We start from the raw sequence: 15,831 nt of genomic DNA, 5'->3' as shown, positions 1-15,831 counted from the left end.
CCAAAATACGTATTACAGGTATATATGAAATAAATATTCTCTGCCCATCAATATAAAACATGTAACGCGTTAGTAGATTTATCACCTAATGAAACATTTGATATTTAATTCTTATTCCTGGTGATATAAAGATCAATTCCAGCTCATCTAAAATCTTCAATATTAAACTAGGTAGTAAATTAGGAAGAACAGGTTTTTAAACTTTTAAATACTTATTAGTATTTTAACTTCTTACCTACTTCCGGTAGCGCTAAAATACAAAAAATATTGAAATAACGTTGTCATAGCTACAAGTCATTAATTTGTTGCGAGTTCTTCTCAAAGCATTTAATTTTATTTAAAAATGGTTGAAAAAGATCCGCAGCTTAGTGCTCTTGAGATAGGAGAGTTAGATATGTTTGTGGAGAGTATGGAGCCATCACGTATAGATGCCATCGGGAACCAAGCGTAAGTAATGAATAAAAATTGCCAATATAAACATCATGCAAGTTTTTATACGTAACGTAACATTTAAGCTAAAAAGAGCTGTTATTAATTCTAGATGGGTAGATTGGCATATTCGTTTGCAGAAGTTGAATCAGCAGGCTGTTTTAGAAGCATCGTCTATGCAAGAAGAACTCACCAAGGAAACACTTATTTCTAGCGGAAAGGTAGACAATGCTACAATAACTATTTTGTTTTTATAAGACTCATTATCAATATCTAGAATTTATTTTACTTATTCAACAGCTGCCAGTGTTGATATACGAAGCAATATGCATTCAAGTATGGCGTACAAAAATCTACCCGCAGATAATCAAGTTGGAGCCGGCACCTGAAAATACTTTTGGTATTTACATGGTGGTGAGTCGTATATCATTATTTGTAGAGTGTCTTATGTTCTTCGGAACAATAAGAATTAAATTAAACCACTAGCAAATTATTCATACTGTGTTAAGTTCACTTGCGCGATTCAGGATTTGTCATGTAACTTTTTAGTTCTGCCGCACATCGGTAGATGGCGTTATTCTTGGATCACTTTATCTGTCAAGTACCTACCTACTTACTTATTCTCTGAAGATTCACGAGTAGTCTCTTTTCATCAGTTATACCACGAGGCGGCTGCCGTAGGTATGTTAGAGACTGTGCTGTTCCACGAAGACGGTGCTCATTGCATCAGCGATGTGGTGGTGGACCTACTGAACTACGTTGCCGATCAGCTGACTGTGTTACTAGCACTCATCAAGTATGTATGAGTCATATTTATATTTAATATAATACCATTCTTACCTACTCACTTACGTTCTTACATATACTGGACGATTGCAGGCTGCTAACATTGAGGATCATAATGACAATAATAAAACATTCAATACCCCCTCAGCATTTAATAAAATGAATATAAGTATATAATAGATAGATATAATATTTTTATGAGGGAGAAGATACCTTTCGATAATTAAATATTTTGTTGTACAGTAACGACTATTTGAGACCAATAACAATAAAAGAAATGGAATGTGAGACGATCCTGGAAGAGCTGGAGCGACAGAAACGTGATCTTCAATTTGATATCGGTATGAGATGCATCTCCATTGTACGGTGAGTACAGCATTTTTTTATTACACTCTACCTCAATATAGGCATGGTTCTTACTAGATTCGAATATAAGTTACTTACGAGGAGTTTGCTAATATCTGTAACCAAGAGATAATCCACAATGAATATTCATATAAATACTGTCATAATTTATACCTACTGTCATATACCTACTTACTGCTTTAAATAATAATAATAATAAATTTATTTATTGGCTCCAAACTTATTATAATGTTACATAGTACAATGCTACATTTGAGTTTTATACAGTACATAAGAGAGTTAGTAAGAAAGACTATTTTAAAATATTTAAATTTAAATTTTAAAACATTTACTTTGCAAATGCAATAAAAATATAATTTATAAATATTTATTATTCTTTCTCAGTTACATAGCCGAACACATGGAGGTAGGTGGCGCTGCGGCATCTATAGCGACAAACTTGTACAAGACCCACGACGTGCCCTCACTGCTCACCCACCTGCTTCTACACGAACCGTGGCAGAGGAGGGATGAGAATGGAGAACTAACCACTTTTAATTGTAAGATTTAAAGCTCAGAGTATTGTAGGTAGCTTAGTCTTCAAGTATGTTACGTGACTACTTTCAAGCTACTAGGGCTTTTCTGTCGATTCAATTTGAGGAACTTTTGAAGGCTTGAAGGACACTACGTTGATAGCGGTGTCGTAGCGGTGCTTAATATTAAATGCACATTGAAAAATTCACTCTAAAACCTAAACCATCACCGGTCCCTAGATAATAGGGATATCTCATTTTCAAATATATATGGAGAGGGGAAAAGCAGTCAGAATGCAAAAATATCACATCTTCACATTATTTTCCTTCCTTATCAACTAACGTGTTTTCTATGCCCTAGTTGGTCGTTGGAACAAGCCAACATCAGAGGAGTTAGCGCAGATGCACCGCAGCGAGGCGCAGCTGTGGCTGTGTCTTCGACAGCTGTTGCTTGAGCCGCGTCTTGCACACTACTACACTATCGACGAGTGCCGACGAACTGCTTTCTGTAGGGTCAGTATAATCTTACTTATTTATTTACTTTGTAGCTTAATCGTTAAGCGTTGATAGTCAAGCTACTTTGGCATAGGTTGATTTATTACCGCCACGAATGTTTTGGTAGCCACAACGCTAACAATTGCAGTCTATATAATTGTATGTTTACAAAGTTCATTTTATCCCCCTTACTTGCTTACCTACTTATTTGTTTACTATTAGCGACATTCGTGCTCTGAAAAACTAGTATACCTAGAGTAAATGATCGGTTTTTTATAGAATGAATTAGTATTGTGAACTTTCTAGCTGCAAGCAAAGATGACAGACGTGATGCTGGACCAGATCCCGCCGCTGGGCGATCTGAAGGTGTTCCTGTGTCGTCTTGCGGTAGGGGACTACTCCAGTCTTCATAACCGTACTAATGGCACTAAAAACCCTGGGTGCACGCTCATCGAACTGGTGCCACAGGTTAGTAAGGCTTCCACCAGCTCTAAACCGGTCGTTAAAGCGTACCACTTATTGCTTATTACATAGAACAGTCTGCCGCGTACGTCAGCGTCGCTACAAAATTGACAAAAAATGAGAATACTTGTAGTCCGACAACTTAGTAGAGCCTTGGCATGCACGATTTATCTTGTTTTATAATTTGTTGTTAACATTCTGTTAATACCTAAACCGAAATATTTAGTTAGCTATGATTATTTTAAAGAAGGAACTCAACACAAGAAATGAATTTGCAGATCAAAGACGCCTATCTCAAAAAAGTCCACAAGCGTACCAAGGCGATCGCTAAAGCGCAACTGGAATCATTCCACATGGACGGTTCAGAAGAGTCTCGTGTGATGGCCAAGCGGCTCCTGGAGTCGTATACTAGTGATGCTGCTCTGGCTATGGACAGTGGAGGTGCTAAGTGCGCCAAGTGTGGAGATAAAGCCACTAAGAAGTGCTCTAGGTGTAAGAGCGAGTGGTACTGTGGAAGGTAGGCATTCTGTTTTGATTAGGTTAATCGCCTGCCATATGTCGAGTTGTCGTGGTTTGTTTGCGTAGGTATATCTCGGAAACTGCTAGTCCGATTTAAAAAGTTCTTTTAATATTGGGAAATTTATAAAACAAGTTTATAGGGATCAGCGTGTACAATTACTCTGCTGCCTACTCTCTATAAGATGCGTAGTGTTTTTAACTGCTTTCAGCTTCTCATGTGTTATTAGAAGTTGAAAGCATCAAAGCCTATTTATTTTAATATATTATTAATGATTGATTCCTTTGCAGAGAATGTCAAGTGCAGCAATGGCCGAAGCACAAGGAACTATGTGACCAGTTTGCTAAAGTGTGCATGTAAAAGTTATCTTAAATACATTTATAGCTTTTTAGTGTGTCAAGAAGATATTGTGTTTACGTTATATTTAAATTATGTCCTAATTATGTGTACTTTAATTTATTAATTCTCAATAAACTTATTTTTAATATTAATTTGTATTTTTATTAACTTTTTCTTAGTTAAGGCTTATGGAAGTAATTGAAAGATGTCAAGTAATTTTTTTGTGATTTTTTAATTGTTTAAACTTATTTATACACTAGAAAATTAGCTTGAAGACTTTAGGTAGTCTTTGAGCACGTCTAGCGCGGGCGTCTCCTCACCGAAGTCCTGTAACAAGTACACAACAACATTAGCAAACAGAAACATAATATTTGCTAAATAGTAACATTATACATTTGGTGATAAAATATATACTGGCCAGTTTCACTTCTCCATGAGTAGCATTTAGCTTATCAAGAGGAAAGCTGGCAGATTTTTTTCATATATTTACTTGTTAGGTAGGATATCTGAGAGTTCTCTAGAATTCTCTTTACCGCAAGATTTTATAGAGAGAATACTTTAAACAAGTAAAGACAATGTATGTTAATATTAAAGTATATTTGTGTGAGTGATAGGAAAGTTGCCTGTGCATATTGGCACGACACCATAGGGTCACTCGTTTTAATTTAGCGCCGTTATTTCGTCACTGCCAACGAAGAATATTGTCAGTGTTCGTGCTGAGCGCAAAAATAACTTTCTTTTAAGTTAAATAAATATGATGTCATCATTTGTGTCAGATAATAAAAATGTCTGACATCACAATTGAAACTGTTTTAAGTCAATGTAAATTAGATGCTTACCTTGATTACGACGCATGAGCAGCCGACGATCTTCCTGGCTTTGCCGTCTTTGTCGATTTTGCAGAGACCGGCCCATTCACCGAGTTTCTTGTTGTTGTCGACCTACAAACAGTTAACACACATTAATACTGCAACCTAAGTAAGAATATTAGAAGACTAGGGTGTATACGAAATGTACCCCAAATACTATTACTCTCATAGCAGGGGTAAGACAAAAAAAAACTAATTAAATGAAAAAGTGAACCATAGGACCACTAACACAAAATCTCGAAGGTGGATAACCATTTCCATTGGTCCTTCCTCTGGAGGTAAAAGGGCTATGAAATTCACACACAAGTCATAGACAAACAGATAAAAATCCATCATCTATGCTTAGAAGTTAATAATAAAATGTCCGGTTGCTAGGAAAGTTGACTCGTCAGGTTGAGAGTCACCATAGGGGCAGACGTTTTAATTTACGCTCGTAATGTGCGGGACCGGCATGTGGTGGCCGGGCCCGCTCGTGCGGAGCGATCGTGTAACGCATACTTTCCTACTACACTGATGTTGGTCGAGCTGACCATTGGTGGCATATTAGAAAAAAAAATACGTACATGTGACGCTGTGCAGTGTTTCATAAAACATCAAATATATGTACTTATAGAGACACCAACGTCAGTGTAACAAGAAAGTTACCCTCTTATTCATAAACACACAATAAACCTATTTTAGTTAAAAAGCTACTATAATATAATATATTTTCTCTTTTTCATTTCGCTAAGGAGTGAAAGAAACAAAACACTTTACCTTTCATAACTTCATATATTTATATGAATAAGAGGGTAAGCATAATAACGAAAGATATTGGTTAATTACCTTGACAAGTGGGATCTGGTGTTCGTTGCAGAGAGCCTGTACAAGCTTCTTGTAAGCAGCCTCGTCGCAGTTCTCAGCCAGCACGCAAAGGACTGCCTGCCTCCTGATTAACAATAAACACAATAATTAATACATACAGATCTGTTTCCTTTAATAACACACTAACAAAATGACCATTTTAAACTCTAGGCAGATAGACAAGATTTGTAAGAGAAAGACACTTAGGACTAGTAATTTTAAAATAACTGCATTCTGAAAAAGCAGAACAAACATATAACAAAGCAGTTCATAAATTGAAAGTTTTGGGTAAGTATTGGCTGATAATATATTGATTTAAATTATTCATAATTATCTGCCAAGTTGTTTCAAATTGCATATAGTTTTTTAATATGAATGTGGCACAATTGGGAGGCCACAATGTTGAGTATCAAGCAGTGTGGTACTATGTATGTGCGTCTATATTGGCATCAGAGTGTATCACACACAGCTGTGCACTGTGCATGATATTTCCACAGAGCATGAGACTAGAACAGCCCCACACTCAGTGAATATTGGTTGTAGTTCCAATGCCACAGTATAGTAATTCTAAAGTTTATAAATTTAAAAATAACTCCCATATTATTAACTAAAACATGTTATTACCACATGCAAAACAGCTTTTATTCTTTGTTTTCAGTAATTTATCATAATCAAAAAGTAAGTTAAAAACGTGTTGAGGAGCATTATTTAAATTAGATAATCTATATAAGAGTGTAAAACGGTTACTTACTTGTCGAGGACCTTGGCAGCCTCATGGAGACCATGGACCAGACCTCCGTGGATGAGGGCGGTCTTCAGCACCTCTTGCAGGGCTGTGTTCACGTCCATCGCTCCTCCGCTCAGCACGGGGTTAGCGGCAACATCGCTAAAATAACAATCTTAGGTTAGACGTGAAAACTTTTATTATAAGTGATTGTTTACATGAACTGTTTGTAATTATGCTACTATTATAAACGTTTAATGACAGCCGTAAACATTGAGATCAATAAATAGACAGTATATTGGGATAAATTGAGATAACTATGGCGTGAAAAGCAACTTTCGAAGTTGTTTTCGAGGTTATGTTGACAACATGTTTACAACGCGAAATTTAATTAAAATTGTTCTTTACTCTACAATTAATTAAGGTTTGTCACAATAATGATCATATTCAATAGAATAAGATAAGTAATATGAAGAAACTGAATAAAAACACAAGTACTTACACCTCTACATCAGCCATGGTTTTTTATGATTCGTCGACCTGAAATACCAAATAAAACGGATTGAGCAAGACTTCGACATAATTTGTGACTAACTCCAGTCATTATTTAGCAAAAGATCACAAAAATATTTCAAGATTCAGAGAAAACCAGCACAGAACGTTTGACAATTTACCTTGCGTACCGGAAAAAGACTAGAGCTGTCAAAAACATTTTTTAACTATGATTGTATTGACAGTTATAAAATTGTATAGTCAAGTTGAAATCGACTAAAAATCATACGATAGTAATAGACATAAATAGGTTGAAGAATTTTAATTTTAGGAACTTAGAAATGTTATTGCATACTCGTAATAATCAATAAATTAAACAGATAACAGAAACAATAATAAAACTGGGAGACCACAAGCAGGACTATCGACTGGATCCGACCTGCCTACCAGGCTCCTTAAATACCTACATATCGCCAAGACGGTCTACGTAGTTTTTGCGTTTAGACTCTATATTATATTTCACTTAGATCTGGTGGTTCATGGATATTTCTTACGAATAGCGAGTAATGGCCAAAAATCAGATTATTATTTTAGGGTTGTTGAAAATTGCATTGTTTAGTTTGTGGTAGAAAGTGCAAATAAAAATCTTACCGCTGATTTCTTCAAAAACCTCAACTGTGAAACTGGCGGGCACGTCACATAAGATCAAAAATGTAAAAGACAAAAGTTTATATGAGGTGATGTTCTTTGCCTTCTGCCTACCCATACATTATAGAAACGAGAAGTGCTAATATTACTATACATTTATTCCTATAAAAAACAAGCAAAATTTACTGGCAACTTGCAAAAATAACCCACCATGATAAAAACCGTGGTAAGTTTAAAACAAAAGAGTGTCAGCTACAGTGTCATTTGAATTTTATATGATGTATTTTTTGTAATTTTTATTTAGAAAAATGTGTTTGTATTGTAAAATCGTAGTGTTTTAGTGTCTTATTAAAAAGACTGTATATTATAGTTGTAAAGGACTTTTATAATATTTTATTGAAGATGGGCTATCAGATAAATAACGTACCATTGTTATTGCAATGATGAATCGCTGTCCCGATGTTATGTTTATGGCTGAATATATCAAAAATGTATTATATTTTGCCACAGTAAGACAAGGGAAGTCTCTTAAAAACACTGCAGATACACATTATTTCTGTATAGATAATGATTTAGTGTACGAAAATTATTATTCAGATTTTGGTCCCTTAAATCTTGGTTGCGTGTACCGTTATTGTAGAATATTGAATGAAAAAATAAACCTTTATTTAAATAAGCAAACAATTGTGCATTACACGTCAATTGATCCTAAGAAGAAAGCAAACTCGGCGTTCCTATTAGGATGTTACGGTGTGTTATATTTGAGTTTAACGCCAAGAGATGCTTTGAAACCTTTATTGGCTCACGGACAAAACTACAGGTATAGTTTACATAATAATAATAATATTCTGTTGATAAAGACAAGTCACTATTTGACATCTTATTCTCATCTATGTTCAAAGTAATTTTATCCAGCCACAAATTTTTGTTCTCTTTATCCCTTCACCCTGCAGCTAGTTGCTCGCTTATGGTGTGGCGCTGGTGCCACCAGGAGGCAGCTAACTATTAGCTACTCATTCTCATTTCAAGATGCGAAATATCGTCGATACCTTAGTTCCTAAAATCGAAATTATGTTAAAATGAAATTTACCCACCAGGCCCTTCCAAGATGCAACCCAAGGTGATTCAGCTTATACGATATCGCTAATAGACTGCTTGCATGCTATAAAAAAAGCTCGAGAGTTAGGATTCTTTAATTTTCAAGATTTCAACTATGAAGAATACGAAAAATTAGATAAAATCCAAGGGGGCGATTTGAATTGGATAGTTCCAGGTAAGAAAGTAAAAAAAACCAACGAAATAATTTCCAATTTTTAAAGATTGTCTTAAAACATGTGATGTAAAACTAGTAGACATATTTTTCAGGAAAATTTCTAGCATTTATAGGTCCAGTAGACTATAGCGTGTCTTTGTACCATCCGCCTGAAATGTACATCGATTATTTCTTGGAAAACGATGTCAGAATAGTAATACGACTGAATAAAAGATTGTACGATGGAAACGTGTAAGTACTTTGCAAATATATTTTGTAATCAAATTTGTCATTACTTCAATTTTCGTAAGTATTGCACCTAGTTGTTTTCTATTATAAGATAAATCAAAGTTATTCATAAATTGATTATCTTTCAACAGGTTCAATAATGTGGGAATTGTTCATTACGACTTATTTTTTCCCGACGGATCCTGTCCACCGCGCCACATATTGTTTAAATTCCTCCAGATCAGTGAAGAGGCCACATCCTCGATAGCTGTTCATTGCAAGGTTGCCAAGTTACTATATTGGTTGGGATTATACTTTTTACATTAATGATCGCTTTATAAAAATGAAATTGTTCAGGCAGGCTTAGGCCGCACGGGCTCGCTGATCGGCTGTTACTTGATCAAGCATTATAAAATGACTTCTCATGAAGCTATTGGCTGGATGAGGATATGTAGACCTGGTTCCGTGATTGGACATCAGCAGGTAAACGCTACTCTTACGTTTTAATTTATTTTATGTCGACTAGGAATAGTTGTGTATAATCTCTTCTCTCTTTTAATAAATGACAGGGCTGGCTGGAGCAGCTGGAGCCGTGGCTCATCAAACAAGGCAATATTTATAGGTAAACGGCTATATGAGGCCTTTTATTAATTTGTATAGATTATTAAATAATAAATGGATGAAATCTAAGTAAATGCAAACTAAAATTAATAAAGCTTGTGACAGGAAACACAAATATCAGGATACTGACAAGTTGCCGTACCACGAGTTTGGTATTTACTCGATTGCTGAGAAGACAACGAAGCAGCGGCCAGTTGTGTTTCAGAAGACACCGTCACCCCCTCCGCCATTACAGAAACAAAGTGTTCGGATGAATGATTTGTCAACTCCTTCTAGGCCGCAAAATTCAAGAATCAAAGAAGGTTTGTATCTACACTAATGTAGTCTTAACCCAAACAGTGTTATTGTTAAATAACTATTATTTTGGTGCTCTTAGTGATAATCTATTCAGAACTGAATTTTTAAAGTATTCGTTTCGCAAATATTTAAAATAACACTGTTTATTATTGTAAGTTTCCTTGCAGCTAATGCTTCCACAACGCACCGTAAATTCAATGATAAACTAAAACAGTGTTATTTTAAATATGGCATGACATTTGAGTATTTTCAATCACAAATATCTCCTTTTACGCCTAGATAAATCGGTTGAAGATAGACAAGATTGGGATACTGAATACGAAGCCGAGAAAGAAGTATGTTTAGGATCATGTGATTTGACAATACAGCCGATTGGACCCATGAAACAATTAAAAGGATGTGTTTTGAAAACTAGCAACGAAGAATGTAATGAGCGTGATCTGTATTGCGAAAAAAATAAAAAGTCGTGTTGGAAAAAATACTTCTGTTGTCAGCCATGTTTTAGAAAATTAAACGATGGTTTGTTTATGCTAGCGGTGCGTTGTGCAAGCGTTGCTCCAGACAAATGTAATTCAAATAAGTTATGCGGTTTATTAGACTTGGTTTGTAAATTAATGTACTATTTCAACTTATTTTTTAGTTCTAAGTTAAACTGTAATAGCAAAAATCTTTTTTTCGGTAGCTCTTAATAAGGCGGCCGAGAAGGAGCGCGACTGGCGCATGAAACTTAAGAGTTTAAGTAATAGTCAAAGTACTCCTTATAGAGGGTAAGAAAATGTTATGGTAATTGTAGTTTTATATCATTTGAAAACATACTGACATACCACATTTCGTAAATATTCCCACCTGGGAACATTTCAATGTTAACAGCACTCCAACGCCACCACAGAGGACCAGTGGTGCTGGAGATCCTAAAGCCGGGCGGCCAACCTCCAGGAATTCAACAACGCGTTCATCTGCGTTTACGGCTCGAGAACACGGAAAACCTGTCGGTAGATTTCCATATGTATGATTGTATTTTAAGCAGTCGGATTTAAAAATAATTTATCCTTAGACTTTTTTATCCAAGGCGGCGGAGACGACGTCCTATCGTGCGGGAAATACTCCTATAACCACTTTTCGAACAAGTCAGGCCCCCATAATAAAAACCCTCAATGATGCTAGAGTAAGTACACGATAGTCCATATTTTTTAAATTGTTTATTTCGAAAACAATTATTTTGTAATAATTAATGAATAAACTTATTATTGCAGAATTATTTGATGCGTAGCAGTATCTATAATACAGAAAGGGAAAAATACCTTAATTCGAGCCTCACAGTGACACCACAAACACGTGCTCAAAGTTACTTGGGCTCATTCAAGGGTAATTCAAATATTACTCCAACAAGTTATAACACGTCAAGTTATAACACAAGTGAGTAATTTCTTTGAAAAATAATTTTGCGGTCGTAATTTATGATTAAATATGGTGCTTTGCTTGTTCTAAGCTCCACGACCTGCACCTCAACCCTTGCCTCGAAGGCGGTTAGGACGTAGTCCTAGCCCACCGTCTAGAATGTCAACTGAACAAACAAGGGCTACAAATACGCCTTCGCCTACGGAAAAATTTTTGGTTAAAGATGCATCAAAGTCGGCGTTAAAGGATGTCTTGTCAAGATTAAAATGTAACGTTCTTTTAACCTTTTTATTAGGTCGTAGTACAGTAGGACAGTTTACTCCTATCTTACATATTACTAATTCCGTAATGACAAACGTTTTTCGCAACACAATCTGCAGAGATTTATCCTTTAACTTATCTTTTCTGGCATAATAGCATCCTTCAATACTTTACCTACTTCAGTTTTTATTATTTTTAATTTCATACACTGGCAATGTTGAACTTTTTTAAATCGCGAATTTTGAGAACTGTCAGTGTCAGTTGTCAGTAAAATATAACCTATGATGCAATAGTGTATTTTTCTTATAAAAACAATGTTATTTACGTGAGTTTTACCTAAACAATTACTGGATTATTGTGCTATAGCCACTTAAGATGGGTGCTTTAGCTACGAAAGCTTTGAGACCTATAAAGTCTTTCAATATCGAGAACCGCGCACATCGCGTGATATCCAAGGAAAAGCCGACACCAGCGCCTAGATACCCCGATAATCTCGAAGATTTGAAGAGAGCGATTGAATCAGATCCTGATCTAGATGAAAAATTAGATAAAAAGGATCCAGGACTAGATAATAGGCTGAAAGAAGTTTATGTAACCTCTACGGGGAGGCCGGAGGATGACATTACGCGGGAGAAACAAACACAGAGTAAAACAAGACCGTTACCTTTAGACCGCACTATGCCTCCCGTGTATGATTTTGGTTTTAAAGAACCTGACACACTTCCAGTCGGGAGAACTACGTTAAGAGATGCTACAGACTTCATAACTGCTCATCAATCGAATCCGGAAGAAGTGACGGCTGCTAAGATAGCTTTTGAGTACAAACTGAGGGAAGAAGATGTACAAAACATTCTCAAATATTTCAAGAACTTTGAGGTGTACTTACCTAAGACTAAGACGACTCCGGCCGTGTTCGCAGGACCAGCAACATTAAGAAAACAATTGAGCAAGCACAATGTTAAAGAATTGGAGGGTGAAAAACAGAACGAAGAATTAAATGTAGTCATTAATAAATTGCAGTCTAAGAAATAGTTACCATTTTGAATAGCTAATACCTCATTACTTAAGTTTACAGCTTCTACACTGCTTAGTTGAGTCTATAGATAGTGCAATGCTCAAAATTAAATAAACTTCCCTTTGTAATCTGCTTGGAACATATAGATGGAGTCAAAGAAGTGATATGAAAATATATCTTCATAATGCTGTCATTTTCAAGTGGCAACACTATCATTAAAAAAAATATTTTAGAGGGAAAGAGGGTTTTGGAACATGTATATCAACATTGTGTCATAAATATATTTTTACTATATAAAAGATGTAAATTTTCTCATATAAATAATGTACTAAGAATGTATAGTTAATTTATATAGACCATGTTTGGACTTGGCAGTTCTATTATTTATTACTCAGTACTTTTAATTGAAGCTGGATATATTTATATCAAAGCCAATGTGATTTAGATGTAGAACAAATAAAATGTTTTGTTTTTATACTTGTATTTTTATTACTTAAAATCATCAATGTATTATCAATGGATAGTAAAATATTGATAATTACCCAATAATATTAATTAGCTTAATAAATTGATCTATAGATTCTGTCATGTGGGATTGATCAATCTAAGTTAAGTCATTGAACACTATTTTTGATAATATTGAAATAAATGGTTTTGTATGCTCGTTCTTCCATGAAGATCAATGTAGATTAGAATTCTCAGTAGAGATTGGCCCTTCATAGCAAAATGTACAACAAGCAAAATGAGCACGACACTTAAAATGTACAAATCGCATAATGTGCAAATAGCAAAAAGAGCAAATCGCATAATGTACAATACGCATAATGTGCAATACTTAAAATGAACACTATACGCAAAACGAGCAAAAAGCAAAATGTACATAATACTGTTAGGGCATGTTTACAAGACCGACTCGTGGAGATTTTTTTCTTTGATCGTTAGTATCCTAAAATCAGCGGGGTTTGTTCTATATACATATATAAAATAAATAATAATAATTCCTGAGGCGTGGTATGAAATCCTTGAATCATCGCCAAATACCAACGCAATGAGAGCCTTTAGACTCTACTTCGAACGGACGTGGTATCCCAAGTTTAACCCAAAGATTCTAAGCTGCGCCAACCAACGACACCGAACAACTAATCCTGTTGAAGGTTGGCACAGGCGTTTGAATGCCAAAATTCCGAAAAAGATAAGTTTAATGTTTTTCATTTATAAATTAAAAAAAGAAGCTATGTTTAGTGATAATAAATTAAAAAAAAGCATATTTGTGCCGGCAATGAAAAATAGGAGAAAAGCAGACATCGTCTTTGATAAAAAGTATAAAAAAATACTAAACAGTTTGCATATTAAAAGTATTTCCGTTAAACAATTTCTTCTACAGATGATATATTATTATACAAGACTTGCATTTTAGTTTGTTTTCTTTAAAGTTTAAATAAATAATATAATTTCAACAGAATTAGTTGTTGCGCAAGTCCTCATTGCTTTGTTATTTGGTGATGATTCAAGGATTTCATACCACGCCTCATTAAGTTCCCTTTATTAATATATAAATAAACTTATATTGAATGTGAAGTTGTTTTATTACAATGCTCTATGAATCCAACAAACCCCAAACTAAGAAACGGCAGTTAGTGGTTAGTGTGAACGAAGGCGACTATGTACGTTTTGCTTTTTGCTCGTTTTGCGTATAGTGTTCATTTTAAGTATTGCACATTATGCGTATTGTACATTATGCGATTTGCTCTTTTTGCTATTTGCACATTATGCGATTTGTACATTTTAAGTGCCGTGCTCATTTTGCTTGTTGTACATTTTGCTATGAAGGGGAGATTGGGTCGTATCTAGGGTAACTTTCTCTAAGGGGTAATTTATTCCTTCAAATATTTTCATTTCAATCTTGGGCTTAAAATTTTGAGCTTATCTGGGAAAAGAGAAGTAGTCTTACTGTATAAGTGGACAGGCTTAATCAGTGTTGTGTTGTGGACAGCAGTGGCGACGTGTCGCGATGGTTCCCTGGGCGCGGCCTCTCTGGGAGCCAACCGCGATGCGCCCGCGCCGCGCAGGGCTCCCAGCGTGAGGTCCGACGAGCGGCCGCTCGCCACCCAGGGTGATATGCTGAACAGCATTAAGGTAAAAACTAAAATAATAGTTTATACTGATTTATATTAGGTACTTTTTACGAGGGTATACCTATGCAGAGAAACTTAACTGAACCCGTTTTGTTATTTTTTTTTCAGTTTCAAAGACGATTACGCGACACCTTGACAACACCTGACAAGAGTGGGTTCCACGACACCACAAAGACCAGGTAAATATAAATGATGAAATCTCTTTATTAAGGCTCCATCAAGTATAATGTTTGACTGCAACAATACTTGTCCATCATTAAGCACCTATGTTATTTCATTCACAGTTTGGCGGCTAAGAAGCCTAGCATCAAAAACATCACTTCTAGAACAAATAATGCAAACAAATCTAACTTATCTCAAAACCAAGGGCAAGTCAGGTAAGATCGCAAATAAAAACTTAATGGTTACCTAGTATTATAAAAATGTCTGTATGGCACATACACTTGCCGCGCAAAGGCTTTGGATTCAAATCTTGGTTTGGGTAAGAATTCAGTCAACAGTTCAATCAACCGGGATAAAGTTGATCTATAAACATGAGTACACTTTCATAAAATAATGTCATATATTGCAGCAATAGCAAAGACAAGCCAAACACGACAGCCAGGAGTTTCTTCAACCCGCCGCGTCCGATGTCGCCTAAAGGAAGGAGGAATAGTCAGGCTTCTAGTTTCTACTGACTCGAACGTGCTGCGTGTGTGTTAGTGAGCGTTCGACAAATTATCCGTGTTTTATAATGAATCCGCTGAAATGTCTGTGGACATACTTTAATGTGATGGCTTTTATTATCCTGAAAGATATTACGGGAGCTGAGATTTAACCTGTCTGCTTTATAAAAAAAAGCAATTCGAAGGAAACTAGGATTCACAATCAGACTGGCCTTTAATGTCATAATTTGTAGTCTCATAATCTCAATCTAGTCAGTAGACTCAGTCAATATTTTTTTAAATTCCAGAACCAAAACCAGAATTTGCATTGCTTAGTCTTTTCATGTTTAAGGGTTAAGCTAATCATCAAATTTCACAGAATGCATCAACCTAGAACGTATTCAACATACAACGTATAAGATTCCTGTTCCCATACTTTTCTCGTTTGTTTCAATGATGATTCGCATCGTGTGGTCCACAGATATTCTAGCCAAGTTG

At 35.5% G+C, this 15,831-nt stretch overlaps 4 protein-coding genes across 8 annotated transcripts; 3 read left to right on the top strand and 1 right to left on the bottom strand.

The window, feature by feature from the left end:
- The first annotated feature begins 295 nt into the window (after positions 1 to 295).
- On the top strand, positions 296 to 4,069 carry Zmynd10 (zinc finger MYND-type containing 10). The gene is made up of 10 exons (XM_076129686.1): positions 296 to 447; positions 542 to 650; positions 730 to 843; positions 1,086 to 1,225; positions 1,459 to 1,581; positions 1,966 to 2,120; positions 2,455 to 2,606; positions 2,895 to 3,056; positions 3,329 to 3,567; positions 3,858 to 4,069. The coding sequence occupies exons 1-10, from the start codon at positions 344 to 346 to the stop codon at positions 3,925 to 3,927; spliced, it is 1,368 nt and encodes a 455-aa protein (XP_075985801.1). The 5' UTR covers positions 296 to 343; the 3' UTR covers positions 3,928 to 4,069.
- A 50-nt stretch (positions 4,070 to 4,119) lies between these two features.
- Positions 4,120 to 7,049, bottom strand: RpS12 (ribosomal protein S12). Its single transcript, XM_076129688.1, has 6 exons — positions 7,017 to 7,049; positions 6,845 to 6,882; positions 6,370 to 6,504; positions 5,601 to 5,703; positions 4,746 to 4,847; positions 4,120 to 4,233 (listed from the first exon to the last, which is right to left on the bottom strand). Exons 2-6 carry the CDS (start codon positions 6,859 to 6,861, stop codon positions 4,171 to 4,173), a joined length of 420 nt encoding a protein of 139 aa, XP_075985803.1. The 5' UTR covers positions 6,862 to 6,882; positions 7,017 to 7,049; the 3' UTR covers positions 4,120 to 4,170.
- Positions 7,050 to 7,735: 686 nt separating this feature from the next.
- LOC142982704 (uncharacterized) lies at positions 7,736 to 15,824 on the top strand. Of its 5 annotated transcripts, none has more exons than XM_076129343.1 (17): positions 7,736 to 8,302; positions 8,580 to 8,755; positions 8,848 to 8,986; positions 9,115 to 9,244; positions 9,320 to 9,445; positions 9,532 to 9,584; positions 9,689 to 9,885; positions 10,160 to 10,447; positions 10,563 to 10,647; positions 10,751 to 10,868; positions 10,935 to 11,045; positions 11,134 to 11,296; positions 11,370 to 11,546; positions 14,548 to 14,690; positions 14,798 to 14,868; positions 14,974 to 15,066; positions 15,261 to 15,823. In XM_076129343.1, the coding sequence occupies exons 1-17, from the start codon at positions 7,923 to 7,925 to the stop codon at positions 15,364 to 15,366; spliced, it is 2,556 nt and encodes an 851-aa protein (XP_075985458.1). In that variant the 5' UTR covers positions 7,736 to 7,922; the 3' UTR covers positions 15,367 to 15,823. The 5 variants fall into 5 exon arrangements, with proteins under 5 accessions (XP_075985458.1, XP_075985460.1, XP_075985459.1 ...); XM_076129345.1 differs by having other exon boundaries at positions 10,950 to 11,045; positions 15,261 to 15,822; XM_076129344.1 differs by having other exon boundaries at positions 14,551 to 14,690; positions 15,261 to 15,822.
- On the top strand, positions 11,780 to 13,029 carry LOC142982820 (NADH dehydrogenase [ubiquinone] 1 alpha subcomplex assembly factor 4). The gene has a single exon (XM_076129504.1). The coding sequence runs from the start codon at positions 11,915 to 11,917 to the stop codon at positions 12,569 to 12,571; it is 657 nt and encodes a 218-aa protein (XP_075985619.1). The 5' UTR covers positions 11,780 to 11,914; the 3' UTR covers positions 12,572 to 13,029.
- Positions 15,825 to 15,831: the final 7 nt, after the last annotated feature.

Source organism: Anticarsia gemmatalis, chromosome 22, assembly GCF_050436995.1.
Source record: "Anticarsia gemmatalis isolate Benzon Research Colony breed Stoneville strain chromosome 22, ilAntGemm2 primary, whole genome shotgun sequence".
NCBI lineage: Eukaryota > Metazoa > Arthropoda > Insecta > Lepidoptera > Erebidae > Anticarsia > Anticarsia gemmatalis.
This window is presented reverse-complemented; position numbering and strand designations above follow the sequence as displayed.

Coding starts and splice junctions, on each gene's coding strand:
- Zmynd10 (XM_076129686.1), top strand. CDS start 344: ATGGTTGAAAAAGATCCGCAGCTTAGTGCTCTTGAGATAGGAGAGTTA. Junction 1,582..1,965: donor AGATGCATCTCCATTGTACG/GTGAGTACAGCA, acceptor ATTCTTTCTCAG/TTACATAGCCGAACACATGG. Junction 3,568..3,857: donor AGCGAGTGGTACTGTGGAAG/GTAGGCATTCTG, acceptor ATTCCTTTGCAG/AGAATGTCAAGTGCAGCAAT.
- RpS12 (XM_076129688.1), bottom strand. Junction 4,848..5,600: donor ACCAGATCCCACTTGTCAAG/GTAATTAACCAA, acceptor AACTGTTTGTAG/GTCGACAACAACAAGAAACT. Junction 4,234..4,745: donor GCTCATGCGTCGTAATCAAG/GTAAGCATCTAA, acceptor TACTTGTTACAG/GACTTCGGTGAGGAGACGCC.
- LOC142982704 (XM_076129343.1), top strand. CDS start 7,923: ATGATGAATCGCTGTCCCGATGTTATGTTTATGGCTGAATATATCAAA. Junction 8,303..8,579: donor GCTCACGGACAAAACTACAG/GTATAGTTTACA, acceptor TTTACCCACCAG/GCCCTTCCAAGATGCAACCC. Junction 14,869..14,973: donor CACGACACCACAAAGACCAG/GTAAATATAAAT, acceptor TTTCATTCACAG/TTTGGCGGCTAAGAAGCCTA.
- LOC142982820 (XM_076129504.1), top strand. CDS start 11,915: ATGGGTGCTTTAGCTACGAAAGCTTTGAGACCTATAAAGTCTTTCAAT.